The sequence below is a fragment of the Fukomys damarensis genome, unplaced genomic scaffold (assembly GCF_012274545.1).
Source record: "Fukomys damarensis isolate Sample0158 unplaced genomic scaffold, DMR_v1.0_HiC HiC_scaffold_5, whole genome shotgun sequence".
Lineage (NCBI taxonomy): Eukaryota > Metazoa > Chordata > Mammalia > Rodentia > Bathyergidae > Fukomys > Fukomys damarensis.
This window is the reverse complement of record NW_022900917.1, coordinates 5,757,033-5,774,825: the sequence shown is the minus strand read 5'-3', so window position 1 is coordinate 5,774,825 and position 17,793 is coordinate 5,757,033. Positions and strand designations below refer to the sequence as shown.

General features: G+C 48.1%; 1 protein-coding gene across 2 annotated transcripts in view; it reads right to left on the bottom strand.

The window, feature by feature from the left end:
* The window catches only part of Enpp2 (ectonucleotide pyrophosphatase/phosphodiesterase 2), a 70,787-nt gene that overhangs the window by 48,673 nt on the left and 4,321 nt on the right, over positions 1-17,793 (bottom strand). For both annotated transcript variants that reach the window (XM_019206820.2, XM_010619510.3), the window contains exons 3-8: positions 9,754-9,909; positions 5,719-5,844; positions 3,258-3,318; positions 1,426-1,523; positions 1,182-1,261; positions 129-248 (exon numbers count right to left, since the gene is read on the bottom strand). In XM_019206820.2, coding sequence (XP_019062365.1) covers positions 129-248; positions 1,182-1,261; positions 1,426-1,523; positions 3,258-3,318; positions 5,719-5,844; positions 9,754-9,909 — 641 coding nt within the window. The remainder of the gene's footprint in view (positions 1-128; positions 249-1,181; positions 1,262-1,425; positions 1,524-3,257; positions 3,319-5,718; positions 5,845-9,753; positions 9,910-17,793) is intronic.

The window sequence follows — 17,793 nt, the reverse complement described above, 5'->3', positions numbered from 1 at the left end:
GACACGCATACCGCATATAAACATCACAGACGGAAACTTTATCAAGTAGGAGGGAGGCCTGTGGGCCTTCCCTCGGGGAACAGGTTGGGGTGAAAAGTCCGCCACACTCACAGCACACGGAGACTCACCGGCTGACCACCCCACCAGCGATGGTTAAACTTCTCCCGCCCGCGGAGGTGGAAGGTAGCGTCGAACACGGGGTCGTACATGGAGTTCCCCACAATCCCGTGCGACTCTGGATACAGCCCCTGGGACGAGCGCAGCGTCAGTGTTAAAACAGCCATACAACAATCCGCACACACTTGCTCTGCTGTAAGTTTTCGTATCACAGAAGTGTTTATAACATGGAAAGCCACTCCCACAGATCACACAAGATGCAGGCAGCCTCTGCAATGCATCTGCCTGTGAAACACAGCTGATGTTAAGCCATTTGAGGAAACTGACATTACTGTGAGAAACTAAATATTTGGCTTTTTAACTGTTGGAACACTAAAAACAACACTTTCATTATTTAAGGGTGAAATTTACACATCTGCCTCCAAAGAACCTTGGTTTCTAAATATTCTTTTTCCTTCTTTGCAAGTTCTAGTTCTTCTCCCCAAACAACAGAAATAGTGTCATAAAATTAAAAGTACATTGGGGCTGGGGATTTAGCTCAGCAGTTGGGTGGCCTACCTTGCAAGCATAAGGACCCGAGTTCAATCCCCGGTACCAAAAAAAACAAAAAATTAAAAGTACATTATGTTTTAAAGGAGAAAATAAGGTACATTTGGAGTATCTGAAAATTAAAACACAGCAACTTTAAAATAGACTTTGTTTTGTGAATATAGAAAATACTTGAGAGGAGCTTCATGTGTCCAGACAGAGCTGTAGCTGAGGGGCTCACACAGATGGGTGTTGTGAAGCTCAGGCACCCACAAAGCTAAAACCGGTGTAGAAAAGGTAGGAAGCAAATTTTCTTTGAATGTGTTTTTAAATTCTCCACTCTGAGGCTGGCTTGGTGATGCACAGCTGTAACCCCGGCACTGGGGAGGCTGAGGCAGGAGGATCACTGTGAGTTCCAGGCCAGCCTGGGCTACACAGTGAGTTCCAATCTCGACCCTCCCTCACCAGCCTCCCCTCGAAGTGACCCCAGGATGAAATCAGACCTTTGAATATAGGTCATTTGGGAAAATACTCACAGTAGCCAGTGTGTACAAGTTGGGGAAGGTCTTGGTCGGGTACACGGGCCTCATGTAGGGGGAATGAGTACCGCAGGACCCTGGAAACACAACGTCAGCTGTTACTACCAGGCGCCCACGGCGACGACAGCAACGCGCTGCTTTCATCTTTGTATTTCCAGCAGCAAAATGCACTTGAAGCATGGGGCGGGAGGCCGGGAGCCAGGCGGGGCGCTGGGGCCCTGGGTGTGGGCAGGGGACTCACGCAGCTTCTCAATGTTGGGCATCACCTTGCTGCCCTTCTTCATGTAGGATGCGCGGAACCCGTCCACAGAGAAGATGATGAGGGGAGGTCGGGCAAACCTGGAACGGCGACACGACACGAGGCACCTCAGACACGGCCGCCACCACCTCCAGCATGGCCACCTCCATAACAGGCAGAGTCCGGGAGGGTCCCAGCGACCTCGACCCACAGGCGAATGTCAAGGGGGAAGGGCCTGAATCTAGACTGCTCGGGATGTACCCCCCACCGCTGCTGCTTGCTCTATTCACAAAAATCACACGCACCATCTTTGAAAAAGTTATATAGATCTGCCATTGGCCACCTGGAAAACTCCCGTTCATTCTTTAGAACCCAGCTGGAAGTTTCCTCTTTTACAATGTTAGCTGCTCACACTTCTAACTTCCTTTAAGACATTAATCCATGGGGCCAGGGAGTTAGTTCAGTGGTTCTGCCGCCTACCTTGCAAGTGCAAGGTCCCGAGTTCGATCCCCAGTACAAAAAAAAAAAGAGAGATTAATCCATACAGCTCTTTCATCATCCATATCAAGGTATGTGACATTGTAACGACCTGCTAACCGGCTTCTCTTCTTCCCTGTGAGTCTTAAAGCCATCTGGAAAGCATTTGTCTCCCTACTTTATGGCCCCACAGTAAGTCTTCAGTAACTACTTGTCAAATACATGAGTGAAAGAAAAATCGGTAGCACTCCTGCCAGTGAACCTAAGCGCTTATTTTAAAGTACCTTTCATTTTAATTATAAAACCCTTCGAAAAATAATTTGAATTTTGAGGACCTCCAAAGAGTATATCAATAAAGAATTAGAGTATTCATTTACGCAGGTGGGAGCCAATTAAATGACCCTTTATTCTAGCATAAAAGTGCAGTTGATCAGTCAAACTCGAGCATACTAAAATATGTGCAGAATAATTTCTAAGAGTTTGAAGCTAACAAGAAAGTGGAACTTTGTGTTTGTTAAAAGGCACATGATAAATACAGCACCTCCTAAATGAGTCGCATGTCAAGCGCACTGAACAATATTACAGGAGAGGTGACCATCACTGCATCACTTAACACGGGACTCTGCACACTACTTTTCCTCAAAAACCACACCTTGTAAGAATCAGGAACTGTTCTCACCCTATTTTACTGGCCCCAGAAGTTCAAATGTCTCACAAAGGTTAAAAAGGAGGAAAACAAAAGCCTCTAGATCCTGCGCCCCTGACGGCATCACCTAAAACAAAAATGTATTCAAAAGACCAAACGCACTAGGAAATGTGTCTGCTGAAAAGACATTTTCTGCCACACAGGCAGAAGGTCCGTGAAGTTTCTGCCAGTACTTGGGAGGCTTCCCGAGCACCTGGCGCTGTCACACCAGGCTGTGGGGTGTCCCTGCAGTCCACAGTCCCCCCGCAAGGCCTAGCCTTCCTCATGTTCCACAGCACTGGGCAGTGTCACCCCCTTGGGTGACAGCGCTGAGTTCCAGTGTCTCCCATGTCCTTTCCCTCCCCCACTCGTCCAAAGGGCAAAAAAAGCAGAACTCCAGGGGAAAACACTAAACAGAAGAAAAAATGCTCCTGCCCGAAATTTTTCCTTCACCAGTGATATTCAGATCCACTTTGTAACGCCTTCAGCTGAGTGGAAGACAGGGATGGTTCTTCTCCAACCAAAAGAAAAAACAATCCAAGTTTCTAGACAGTGTTTGGGCGGTGAGTTGCTGTGAGTACTCACAAGTCTGCCTGTGGAAGAGGATTTCAGCTCTGTGTCCCTTTAACCACTTACCCACCCGTTCTCTGAGAAGACCCCCAAGTTCACTCACCCCGCGGGACACTCGGGGGCCTTGATCTCTTCACAGTCGTCATCCACCCAATGAGTTTCTCCTGCGAGGCAAAGTGGCCACAGTTACAGTGGGCTCCACCTTGAAATGTCACCCAGGGCCTCGAAGCAAACAATCCCAGGACTGGGGTCCTCTTCACTTGCTTATGGGACAGCATCTAAAAAAATCTGAAATGAAGTCTGGCGTCTGGTTTGGCTTTTAAAGTACACCCCTACATGATGGGAAAGCTAAGATTTAATAACCTCAAGTGGTGTTTATTTGAGCCTTCAGAGTCTAGATGGTTGGTAGATTTAAAAAACCAGCGGTGACAGTGAACAAAATTTCATGTTTGTATCCCTCCAGAAATAAACTGTTTGGTCATTACATGGAAGATTCTTCTCTCTACCACCAAAGATCTCAAAGCCATAGAACACATGACACAACCTCCCTGGAGGGAAGGGGGAAGGCTCAGAGCAGAAGGGGGATCTCGGTGACGATGACAGTGCAGAGATTATTACCAGTGGATCTGTGTACAGCCTTGAACTTAGAAATGAAGGCCAATGTAACCTTTCGCTCTAATCCGACACCAAGTTCTGAGAACAGGAACCGCCTTCTTCTCTGAGTTAGCCCTACCAAGAGCGGAGAACAGGAAAGTCGGAAGCTTTAAGGGGCACAGTCTAGTGGAAGGGAATGAGTCGTCCTCAGGAGAGATGAATACAGGTCCCACAGGGCTGCCTTAGCTCCCACAAGAGTGGGTTGCAACGGGGGAGACTGGCAGCGCATCTTCTGCACGAGTTCCCACCAATGGGACACAACCCGGCATGGTGTGACAACCAGAAAGCCCTCACTAGAGAATGAACAGATGGGGCTGCCCGATCTTGTGCTTTCAGCCTCCGAAACTATGAGCTTAAAAAAACCCTCTTTGCAGTACAAAACACCCAGTCTCAGATATGAAACTATGAGCTTTAAAAAACCCTCTTTGCAGTACAAAACACCCAGTCTCAGATATTTTGCTGCAGCAACACAAAACACACTGAGACAGCTTTCTCCGGAGAAAAAGGCAATTATCAAAATGACTGGCCTTAAATTGTTCCAAGACAAATGAAAATGACATGTGTTGAACAAAAGTTAAATGTGTGGCCCATACTATAGAGAAAGCTCTCTCACATGAAGACCACTAGAAATCCCTGCTGACCAGTGAGGATCTAAAAAGTGCAGGACAACTGGGGAGGTGCTATGCTCCTTAAAGTCTTGCTAAACATGTAGCAACCCAGGGGCCCCATGGGCCTCACCAAAGTACTGGAACTCAAGTATTAAGCCAGCAAAACCAGCTTTAGTACTTAATGATTCGGTGACCAATGATAACCAAAGGCTTTTCTTCTTCAGGTTTTTTTCTTCCCTTAGTCTTTGTGGCTTGGTGGTACAATTAGAGAAATTGAAAAAGAAAAGGAAGCATATTCTTAATCAAGCTCATGCTTTAAAATAAAAGCATAATTGTTAGGGTGTAGGAAATCACAACACAGTAGCTATTCAAGTAGGGAATTCTCTGAGCTCAAGTATTTCAGAACTGACTTGCTTTTCCCCTGAAACCTTCTGAGCAGAAACGGTGATGCATTCCGCAGCAGAGAAAGGAAAAAAAAGATTCAATTTAGGACCAGGGATGTAGCTCAGTGGTGCCACCACCTGCTTCATAAGCACAAGGTCCCGAGTTCGATCCCCCGTACCAAAAAGAAAAAGATTCAATTTAGAAACTAAAAGTGACTCACAAGCTATAAAGATCCCCAGGTCTTCCCAGATTAACATCGATAAGTGGTCGGCTTGGGGCCTTGTACCTCTTACAGACAGGAAGTGCACCTTCTATCCTTCTGCAGCCCACTGATTATTGTTAATTATTCCAATAAAGCACAGTGTGCCATCCACCTTACTGAGTCAGCACGCACGAACAGCTCTGGGTACAACAGGAGCTGCTGGTGCCCCCGTGATCGAAGCCAGTGAGTGCCCGCTGCAGCCCACATCTCGGAACACTGCCCTCCTCCACTGGGCACAAAATTCATGCCCTTTCCCCGAAAGGAATAACGCTGAGATTTACTTTTCTGGCCACCATAGTACAGGCCATGGTGAACCGGCCCTCAGACCATTTCCTTCCTTGACGCCCCTGCTGCAACCCTCTCCTGCCTCTGGCGCCCCCTCGGAAGCCTGGTGCACAGATTCCTATGTCAGGTTCCACTTCCGAGACGGAACCCCTGACCTAGAACCGAGACAGAGGGCAGAGGCCTCTTCCTTACCATGGCTCCACCTAAGTAGAACGTTCTGCTTCATTCCCTGGTTATTTCAGATCAGCGGAAAGGAAAAGACAGCAAAGGAGAAGCGCGGGAAATTACAGAGCACAACTCCCCCCCACCCTCGGGGTAGTCCGTGGGTAGCCGCCAGGACACCTTGTGACGCCAGCCACGCCCAGCCCTACCTTTGCAGACCACCTGGTAGTTGGTGCAGCAGTCTCCCCGGGCCAGGCAGTCCTCCGAGCAGTGGCAGGCGTGCTCCTCATTGCGGGCCTCTCCGCATCTGTCCTTGGTGCACTCCCAGCCTCGAGCTGCAATCGCCACCACAGCGCACGTCGGTCCGGGCCGGGAAGGGGTCCCGCGGGCTCCCCGGCTTCCCGACTGACCGAGAGCCGCAGGCCGCACTCCGGTTCTGCGGTGGGATCCAGGGCAGCCCGCGAAGACCTCTGCGGGACTTACAGACAGCCTGAGCTTCTGATCTTTTCAAACTAGGGGACAAGCTCCAAGCCCCACTGAGCTCTCTGAGCAAACTGGAATCAGAAAAGGAAAGCAGGGCTTCCCCGCCAGGCCGTCCTAGCCACCTCCCGCCACCACCCTCGGTACAGTGTCGGACCGGAGGTGTCTGTCCTTGGGGGACAGCCCCTGGAGCCTGCGTGATTGTTTTGGGGAGTAGCTTCACGTAACTTCCAGCAGCACACACAGACACTGCGGCCTCTGCCCGCTGTGGAGCCTTCTGAGGTCAGATCCCCAAGGGCCTGAAGTCGCAAAGGGGCGCAGCAGCACAAACAGCCCTGACCCCTGAGAGGCCCCCGAGCCCTGCGGGGTGCAGACTCCAGCCCCACTTGACCGGAAGGACATCGGAAAGGGGTCTTTTCGGTTTAAGCAGAGTGCCCTCTCCTGTCTGTTGGACTTTTTCTTTGGCCAGAAGCTGGGGGGGGGCGCCCCTTCTCACTGCTTTGCCTCCACTGTTTAGGAAATGGGCTGGAAATGAGCAGGGGAACCACTCAGGGGCCTGCGCGGGCACTGCCAAGGACGTCACAGGGGACACTGGTAGAGTGCCCGGTGGACTGGGGGCTAAGGAGGTAGGACGGTCAGGAAAAGCACCCTCGAGGTGACCGTGATGGCGCACCCCTGCCAACCCAGTGCTGGGAGGCTGACGCAGGAGAACTGCCATGAGTTCAAGCCAGCCTGGGCTATACAGTGAGTCTGAGGCCAGCTGAGACTACATAGAAAGAGCCCGTCTGAAATAAACAAACAAATAAATGATAGCATCTTTGTGTTAAAGTGGAAAGCGCTGGTTTCTGACAGCCATACCCTCCTGTTGCTAGGCGAATCATGGGTAAAGAGAAATTAGCCTCTGTGTGCACAGCCTGCCCCTGCCCCTTCGGGCAGACTATCAGCCAGAAACCCAGGCAACGACACTTCAATTTCTATTCTTTCAGAACTACTTCTGCAACCTCATTTTATTTTCTGATTCCTAACTATCATGTTTCTCCATGTCTCTTCCCAAGCAGACCAAGGGGCTGGAATCTCAAGGTCAGCAAGGCCCCGAGGTTGCTTTGGCTGACAGAAACTGTGGGCTTTCTGTCCCTCAAATCAGAGACACGTCCACTCACGAACACACTTTTATTCCTCCGGTCGTTCCACAAGAAAACGGTTTTCCTTACCCAAAAAAAAATGTTTTTGTTGTTCAGCATTATTGAGGAGCTGCTAACTGGGTATAAGAATAGAGTAAAGTGGAGAATTAGGGTTCAAAGTGAACTACAGGCAAAATAAGAGTCAGCTGTGGCATTTTCAAATTAAATATCGGAAGTAAAATTAAAATACATAGCCTCGTTGGAAAATAAGATTACCTCTCATTCAGACAAAAATTTCTTTAAAGATGAGGGTTAAAGATGAGGGTATTTGGGTTGGGACATAGTTCAGTGGTAGGCTGGTTGCCAAACATGGAGAAGGCCCTGAGTTCCATCTCCTAGAGAGAGAGAGAGAGAGACAGAGAGAGAGAGGGAGAGGGAGAGAGGGAGAGGGAGGGAGAGGGTGGGAGAGAGAGAGGGAGAGAGAGAGAGAGAGAGAGTATCCAATGGTGAAAAGCAGTAGTGAAATGCTCTTGTGCCCTTTGATAGAAATGTAAGCATTCAGAAATACATTTTTATGATAAACTCTTAAATTTTTAAAATGTATATATACACGTTGATCCAGAAATCCCACTGCTAGGACTTTATCTGAAGGAAAATAAACAAAAATATGAATGTACACGAATAGTGCACTTCCTGAAACATTCCTAGTCATAAAACTCAGGAGATCTAATGTCAATTAATTACTCAGAGAACTTCAACCCCTCAATGTGATGCTAGGTATCCACTCAAAAGGTCGATTTGAGGCTGAAGCTGCTTGCAAGTTCAAAGGCATCTTGGGAAACTTAGCAAGACCCAGTGTCAAAACAAAATACAGAAGAGGGCTGGGGTGAAGCTGGGGGGACTTTGCCTAGCACAAGAGAGAGCTTGGGTTTACTCTCCAGTACCAAAACCGAAAAGCATGCAGTGTGCCATGCTTATAAAGGTTTACAGATGTAGAAACTCGCACACATGCGCGTGCACACACTTTCGTAAATACACATGCACGCATGCGCAGCACACACAGAGAACAGCAGGCTTTGTTTGTGTAAAGCACTTGGCTTGTTTCTAGACAGCACTGGGGTCAGATTGGCCCAACCTCAGACACCAGCTTCTTCCTCTTACTTGCTGTTTGATCTTTCCACTTTCAGCGTACACAGGAGAACGCACTACCTTATAAAATGTAATTACTGACCCATCTTTACTAGACCAAGGCAGGGAGGCATGAGCTCCATCCAGAGAGAGCTAAGTGGAGACAGGGCATGTGTTAATCTTGGCAAGGAACAGGCTGGGGTTACGTGCCGGGGACGAGACAAGCAGGGTAGGCAGGGAGCGTGAAACACCCGCAAATACTCAGTGCCAAGCACACACAGGCCGCTGCGCTATAGTAACGTTAAAGCTGCAAAACACGAGCCTTTCAGCCAAAGCCTCTGCAGGAACATCTGTTTACGGGAGTGGCAGACCGGCAGCCAAGGAACTGGGAGAAGTTCTAAAGAACAGTGACAGCAACAACAGCAGAAAGCGGAATGGATTCCGCAGAAAACAGCCTATTTAAGCGGCTTCTTATTTAGCAGGAGGGGGGAAACGAATAAGAATTAGAAAGGGAGTCAGTCCATGTCCATTTTCATGCCACAAAAGTGGTCTCCCATAAAAGAGAAGAATGTCTCTTTCTAATTATGTCATTCAAAAGATCAGACTAATAATAGCAATGATAATACGAGATAGGCTCTGAGAAGAATCGTTGCCACATAAAAGCCCAAAGGTAAGTGATGACTTGTCCAGAGCGCTGTGCGATCCACTTCCGGTGCTGTTACAGGGAGGACTCAGCACTGCCTTCCTGGGGCCGTTCGGGAGGGGCTGTGCCCAGAAGGGCCGCAGGCGCCCTCCGTGGCCTCTCCAAAGCCTTTTGCGAAACGTTTGGCTTTGAAAGCAGTGAGAAGATGGCAAAATCCCCCAAGGGGCTCTTTCTCACATCGTGTGCATTCGTTCCACAACCTGGTTTTAATATCAACTGCTCTCCGGGAGGAAACGCGGAAGGAAAATAAGGAAAACCTCAGAGGAAACGTTCAGAGCTCCACAGAGTAGAAGACACCAAGAAAATCCCATACGAGCTCCCACTTGCATCACGGAAGACGACAGCTGGTGCAGCAAGGAGACGACAGGATCGCCAGGCACTGGGCGGGCAAATGGGAGGAAACCAGAGGGCCGGAGGGGCGCAGAGAGAATGAAGACGGGCGGTCCATGCACCAGCTCGCACGGATGAAAGGGACCCTCACGGACCGCGTGTGCGCACTAAGAAAAGTATTATTTCCTACTGATAAACGCTAAAGTGACACTCAGCACAAGCTTAGCCCGCGGGCCCCGGCAGTGAATGTGGGAGGTGGCGGAGGAGACAGAAAAGGTGACAGGGAGCAAAGCCCGGCACAGAAGTGTCTTGAGCCCGGACGGAGGAGCCAGGTCGCCGGCCGAAGGACATCTGCACGGAGGGGGAGCTGGCCGGGCATGCAGCAAACCCCGGATGCACACCCGGAACGGCCAAGGGGCGGCTCCAGGGGTCTCCCAGCCACCCGCCCGCCCGAGGCTGCAGAGAGCGCCCAGGCCACCTACCGGTCTTCAGGCAGAGCTCGTCGAAGTCGTGGCAGCAGCTGCTGTAGCTCTTGCACAGGTTGTCGCAGCGACAGTCCGGGGGGCCGACCTCTTCGAGTTCAAAGCACCTGCCCTTGCAAGACCCCGAGATGTTGGTCCAGGGGGAGTCTGATAAGACTGCAAGACAAAGGGCAGAGGCAACGCTGGGCACTGCGTTAGGTCACTGCGGAGAGGCCGGTGGGCGGGCTTCAGTCGCCTGCTTGCCCTGCACTCCAGGAAGGGGGCTGAACTCGCCTGTGCCACAGTTTCCTCCTCTACAAAGTGGGGTTCATGGAAGCAACGCTAGGAGCCAGGCATGTGGCCACGCACGCCTGTGATCGCAGCACTCAGGAGCCCGAGGCCAGCCTGGGCTACGCAGAGATGTTCTGTCTCAAAGATCAGAAAGTAAACTACAAATGAAAGTGACTCCAGGTTCAAATGAGAATTTAACAAAACAACCCCTTTAAAAATACCTCACGGTGGGCCGGGGATTTAGCTCAGTTCCGCTGCCTGCCTCGAAAGCACAATGTCCTGCGTTCGATCCTTGGTACCAAAAATAAAAAATAAAAAACAGAAGACCTCACAAGGTACCAAACATCTAGAGAAAGAGCAACAAATGCTATCAGTCACGTTGCTATTTATTATTTTATTATTATCACTGCAAACCTGTGATGACGGTCCCTGTGGAAATGAGTTTATTTCTCCATTTAATAATCCTTAGCCTTTTATAAGGCAAACCAAGCCCAAGTGTTATGAAGACAGTATGAACATATGTAATTGGAGGAGAAGACGTATGACCGCTCCTAACCTCGAAACCTCCCCCGCAGCTAGTGATGTACGATCTCAGCTGGTCAAAAACAAACCCTCTCAGGCTGGGGATTTAGCTCAGTGGTTCTGTCGCCTGCCTTGCAAGCACAAGGACCGGAGTTCGATCCCTGGTACCAAAAAAAAAAAAAAAAAAAAAAAAAAAAAAAAACTCTCTATCCTCATTTTCATGTCATAGAAATCTCAAGAATCAACTAAATTTTGAAAAGGAAGGAATTCAGAGAGATGACAATTCCACCAATCTGGAATATACAGGCGATATAACTTTTAAAATTAAATGAGAAGACCGGGGATTTAGCTCAGTGGCAGCATGCCTGCCTTGCAAGTGCAAGGTCCTGAGTTTGATCCCCAGTACCTCAAAAAAAATAAAATAAAATAATAAATAAATCCTCATTAAAAAGTAAAATTAAATTAAAGTCTCATTCATAACAGTACCTAAAAGATAAAGTAGTTGGGCATAAATTTAGTAATATATTGTAAAACCTGTAGGAAAAGGGTATTAAAACTCTACAAAAAGGCATTTCAAAAGATCTACTTAAATTTGAAAGTATTTAAGTAGCATCTTAACTACTACAAGATATCTTAATGAATTAGAAATATATTAATTTGTCCTGGATACAACTAAAGACACAAGGCGATCACCATAAAAACATCTAGAGTCCTTGAAATGTGAAAGAATATAGAAAGTATATTTAAAAAGAAATAAATGATAATAAAAGATACTAAAGAGGAAAAGTAATTTGGTAACTGGACAGGAAGTAGATTCTGAAGTCAAATAATTCAAATAGCTTGGTACTAGAAAATAGTACATTCATGCTGTGGATTCATTCAGAAATGGAGCCAAATAGATGAGAATTCATTTTATAGTAAAATTGGCATTCAAATCAGAGACAGAAGAATTAATCATTAAGTACACTTGATCTTAGCCAAAAGGCCGAGAAGCGATAATCATTAAGTAGTTAGTGGAAAAAATTTAAACTGGATCTTCATGCCAATTTATACAATCATTTCTTTTTTTTCTTTCTTTATTTTATTTATTTATTTGTTTTGTATTGTTTTGTTTTTGTGGTACCAGGGATCAAACTGAGGACCTTGCATTTATGAGGCAGGCAGCAGAACCACTGAGCCAAATCCCTGGCCCTATACAATCATTTCTGATGAATTCAGCATGTAAACGATGTCATGCCTGCTTCTAAGAATGCGAATTTTAGGATTAAACATAGCACAATTTAGACATCTCTATCAACACTGTTAAATGCCTTTTGTCTTTTCCCAGAAATCCCATCACTAGGAATCTGTCTTTCACATGTATCTGCAAAAGTTCCCCAAGATATGCGTACCAAAAGTGTTCATTATTCACTGTGTTATGTGTGAGGTAGGAGAGAGACTCCGAAAGACAACCAAGTGCTTCAGTCTGAGACAGACAGACAGAGAGAGAGGAGGGAGAGGGAGAGAGGGGGAGGAGGAGGAGAACACTGTTCTCTGCTTTAAAAGAATGAGCTGAATCGAAATAATATAAATAATTTTTATTAAGCACAAAGAACAACAGGGCTATGGTATTAAATATTATATATTAGATTGTGTGTTTATAAAGAATATAACTTTTATTAAGAACAAAGGATAGGGCCGGGGATTTAGCTCAGTGGTTCCGCCGCCTGCCTGGCAAGCGCAAGGACTCGAGTTCAATCCCCGGTACCAAAAAAAAGCAAAAGGACATAACAGTGTTACAGTGATAAATATCCTAGATCAGATTTTGCGTTTAAAAGGAAATAAAGAGAGCAGTAAGACTAAAGACAGAAATAAAATAGAGCCGGAGCTGGCGAGGGAGAGGGAGAGGAAGAGCGGCGGGGCGGACTGGGGACGCGCGCAGTGAGCGGAACTTTTTGGAAGTGAAGATGCGAATAAGCTTTTTTCATCTTTCTCCTTTAAAAACCGTCCCCTAGAAGTACACTGGAAGGAAATCACTGAAGAGGATGCAAGAGACTCATCATCGTCCTGCAGCTAGCTAGAAGTTTCTGACAGGCTGGGAACTCGCAGGGAGCAGTCTGGCCCTTTGCGTGCTGAGCCCCTCACAGGAATGTGTGTATAAAACACGTCACAGAATACACGCTGGGTGCACAGCAGAGTAGACGGTACATGTGACTTAGTGATTTTATTTCCATACTTATGAATTATTTCCCTTTTTAGAGCTCGCATGCGTTACTTTTTAGTTTTGTTTGTTTGTTTGGTTTTGGTTTTTTGAGACAGGGTCTCACTGTAGTTGAGACTGACCTGGAACTCACTGTGTAGCCCAGGCTGGTCTCGAACTCACAGCGATCCTCCTGCCTCAGCCTCCTGAGTGCTGGGATTACAGGCGTGCGCCACCACACATGCATTTACTTTTTAAATCAAGAAGAAACAAGAGGCTGGACGAGGACAGTGCCAGCGACGCCGGCCGCCCGCCCACACCATCCAGCCTGAGCCCAGCCTCGTGCCAGCGTCACCAACGCCAGCCCGACGGGCTCAGATGGGCAGAACCAAAGCAAACAGACCCAGTGGAGCGCGAGCACAGGGCTGCTGGACACACACAGCCCACAGCAGCTCGTGAGGGAGACAGTGTCGGCCCCAGCGCCCCAGCCACGTTCCTCTGCTGACCCCGGCCAGCTGGTCAACCGAGCTGCCACAGGGCAAAGGGGAGAAGGCGGAAGTGGAGATCTAGGAGGAGAAGGAGAGCTAGGGGGAGCAACTCCCTTAAAGGTGGACCTTCGATTCATCCCAACATCCACCCGGGAAATTCCAAGTCACGTCCACTCTGGGGAGCTCCATACAGAAACACTCGGTGAGTGTGGGGCGCTGCTCACCGGCAGCCCCATCACACTGGGAGGCTGAGGCGGGAGGGTGGCAACTCTGGCCCAGCTCGGGCAGCTTAATGATTTAGTGAGACCTTGTCTCAAAACTAAAATAAAAAATAAAAAAGGACCAGGAATGTAACTCAGTACAAGGGCTTGGACTCGGTCCCCCATGCTCTGAATAATGATGATGGCCATCGAAGGCAGCTAGAAGCTGAAACGAGCAGCACCCTAGGCGCTCTGTTCTCAGGGCTTGCTTGTTGTCTCACCTTCTCCTTGTGGTCCCCGCAGGCAGGGCTGTGCCTGTGTCCTTCGCTGCCCCTCCTGCATGACCCCTTCCCTATCTCCTCCTGTACTTCGGAGTGTCTCTGTTCTGAACCGGGCACGATCTCGCTGCATCCTGTCAGCGTGACTCCCACTACTGTCTGGTGTTACTCACTGTCAGTTTGTCCCCTGCTCTGTTGGTGAGTGACTGAGTTGCCCTTGGTAGTCTGCCCCCCCTTGGTCACAGTCACCCTCGACAAGCCTTAGGGAGCTGCGTTTGCTCTCTGGGCAAAGTCATAGCTCACGCAGCTGCCTGCGTCCAGGGCAGGTTGGTTACAAACAGCCCCATCCGGAGTAGGTTCCTGAGCCTGCGTGGGGTGCGGCATCTGTGAATTCCCAAATTCACCAGGAAGCAAAATGGGAGACGCTGTGAGCACACAAGGTCTCTTCTAATCCAATCACCCCAGGACACCCAGCTGCCACCCCACACACAGCGATGGGGCAGAATGTGCGCTCTGCCTTCCCGGGCCTCTTCCGGCCCAGCTGCCGGCTCCCTGTTCATCTCTCGGGAGCCTACAACTCACCTCCACCTTCAGGCAGGCCTCTTCGTTCCTTGCCCAGGCCCCAAGCCCTTCTCTCTGCAGCCTGAGGACAGACATCTAGGACCTCTTCTTACTGTGCCTGATTCAAATGTCAAAGATTCCTTGATTATGCATCTGAGGGTGAAACTCTAAGCTGTCCTTTATTTGACCTGCAACCAGGGAACTCTGACACCAGTGTTCGGCTTCTCTGACCCGCTGAGAGGTTATGAAATGCTGGGGTGGATGAACCTCGGCACCCCGAGACTGACAGCAGGCTTGAGAGCACCAGACGCTCAGGACTACAAAGGAAGACAAAACTAAGAAGCCAGAAAACAAATCAAAAGCACCCAGAGATGTGGAAGGAAGACTACACTTGGACCAGAGAAGGGGACTAGAGGACCGGAGGTGGGGCAGAGGGAAACGCATTGATCACAATGCACTGGATACACCGAAGCCCCCAAAATGTACAAGGGGCGGAGAGGAAATGGGAGATCGTTGAGTATGTTGTGTGCCTGGACAAATCCACCCCCGAGTCATATATTAAAAATAAATAAGTTTTGGGCCAGGGATTTAGCTCCGTGGTTCCACCGCTGCCTGCCTCGCAAGCGCCAAGTCCTGAGTTCGATCCTCGGTACCAAAATAAATAAATAAATACATTTTAAGAAAGTACTAAGAAGCATCAAGGCAGAATTATGTACTGAGCATAACAGAGGCTCAGAATTCCCCAGGAGGCTTTTCACCAATACTTCTATGAAATTCAAATTATGACAGACTCAGATAATGCTGCTCCACTTCCAAGATAAAGCCAGTTCTAGAATCTTGCAAAATCAATGTCTTTAAAAATAGATGTACTTTTATGAGAAGGAACTTCGAATTTTAAAATATATGTACAATATGATATTCACAACTACAGCGTGTATTGTTTATCTCTCCCAGAAACACAATTTTATAACTTCAAGAAACATGAACGTATATTATGACTTCTTCCACTCACGTTTGGAAGGCAGACAGGAACAGGTGAGGTTGTTTTAATTTAGTTGAGGAAGCCCCTTTTTACAGAACATTCCATTTCACACGCACACAGAGGTAGGGTCCTAGAATTCTGGGTCCTTCGTGCCATGCAGGTACAGGAAAACTGTGATGATGTAATGACACTACCGGGAAGAGCCTCGTGGTCACAAGAGTCGCGACCCAAACGACTTCATCCTGGGCTTCCAGGCAAGCCTCGCTCTCGGTCCTCTTGCAGGATGGAAATTTTCCAAGCTGGGTGATAGCCAGGAAGGAAGACAGTACTTAAATTTGAACACAGCCTAACGCTGGAAGAGTTTTTCCTTAGGTTCCTCCTCCTAGGCCGCTCCCATTTCTTGGCTTTGGACACTGCTTCTACTTGGCCCCCACTTTCTGCTTGGTTCTGAACCCAGGAGATCCTGAAGGTGAGGGGAAAGGCTGGACATGGCTGTGGGCTGCGGTTCTGCCTCACCTCTTCTCAGGAGCATCAAACAGAATAGGTCCCCCAGCTCCCCGTCTGCTGCCCTATGTGAAGTGTGAGCACAGGGAAGCCTGAGGACTGTGTGGGTGACATTCAAGACACCACGAGCTCTAGAGTTCAATACTGTCTTCTGCCCCATCTGGAGTAGACGAGGCATTCTTTTCCAGTCATGTTTTCTTGTATGAAAGTTGCCATGTTTTCTCAGTGCTGCTCACCCCATCCCTTAGCGAACAGCACTCACACGCAGCCCGCACGCCAGCGTCTCTCTTCCCAAGTTGTCAGCGTTTATATGAAGCTGTCCCCCAAAGCCTCACGCAACCCCAGGCAGGGCTTGTGGAAGGTGACTGGGTCAGCAGGGAATGATGTGGCAGCTGGCTTGCTCACTGAGGTCTGGGCGGAAGAGGAAGGCCACTGGGGTTTAACTCACTTCCTGCCTCCTCCCTCCTCTCTGCTTCCTGTCCACCATGGCATAAGCAGCTCTCCTCCACCAGGCCCTGCCACCATGACTTCACGCCTTGGAGCCAGCTGACTGCGGGCTGAAACCCCTACACACCATGAGCCAAAATAAAGCTCTTTTCCTTTAAGCTGCCAGTGTTGGGTATTTTGATTCGGTGATGAAGAAAGTGACATAAGTAAATCACCTTCTAGAAACACGCACTACTGTAGCATCACAGCTCTTTTGTCCTGTCCACAGCTGCTGGACCAGATTTTACCAGCTTCGCTTCTCATATAAATAGGTCCACCTGGGAAGTTTTCAAACACCTGAACTTTCAAAGCACATTATCAACACAATGTCCTCAGGTACAAAGACCTCAGGACCACAGGAAAACAGATTTCTACGTGACTTCAATTAAAAGCTGAAAGCTTTAATTCAATGTCTAAACCACTCAAATAGCATTTAATGGTAGTCGGTATTATAAATCTTAATGATCAGCAAATCTGCCAGCAAACAAAGGAACAATGTCACTTTAAATCACAAGTGGTGTTTATCAGTAGGGGTAAGTGTAGACACTGGCATTTTAACTGAAGATAAACCCGGGGCGAGGGATTTAGCTCAGTGGTTTCACCGCTCACCTCCTAAGCACAAGGTCCTGAGTTCAATCCCCAGTAACAAAACAAGAAAACCCAATGTACACTCTCATTTTAAGTCTTGTTGACCATAATACCACATTTTGTTCTCAAAAACTTTTTCAGAGAAACAGAGGCCCCGTTACCCCTGTTTCCCTGGTTGGAAAGGCAGTTCTATGGCTCTAATTTGAGCTAGCAAACGCTTGGCTGAAATTTTAGATCATCTGAGCACAACTATAGGGTTTTTCTCATTAATCAAGGACTTTTGAAATTTTGTACACAGGTTCCGGATTTTAGAAGTTCTTTTCCAAATGTGACTTTGGAAGTTCAATTGATTTTTATTGATTTGAAAACCCCTGTTAAAAATCAGTTGACACAGATTTCTGGGTGCATAAAGCAGATCGAATTCTCCCTACTGTCGAGCAGCTACGGGACCCTCTCCACCACAGCTCCATTTAACAGAGAATCGGAGATTACACCCAATTCCCACTCAGATTCGCACTCAGATAATTTCATCCTACTGACTCAAATCCCCCAATTTCTACCCTAGGTGCAGCATAAAGTCACACGGCTGAGGTCATTTTCCTGGGGGGTGGAGGGTGACACCGCTGTTGGCTTTACGGTTTCCTGCGTTCTGTAAACCACCATCGAAAAAGCTTCCTGCTGGACGGTGAGATTCCTCAAAACATCAAAGGAGTAAAAACCTTCTCATTCCTGGTACCATGTTCTGTTTCCTCTGCGAACCACAAATAAAAACCTTTACTCACGCCATCTTCATCACATCTCTGCAAACAAATGTATTCCCGAGCTCACTTTCAAGCTGCTAAAAGCGATGGAGAGCCGGACTGTGCTTCCAGGTTCCTGCAGCCACCAAGACCTGGCACAGGAGCTCACAAGTTTCCTTTTGTCTCTCTCTCTTTTTTTTTTTTTTTTTTTTTTTTTGCAGGGTTTTAACTCGTTCTTGCAC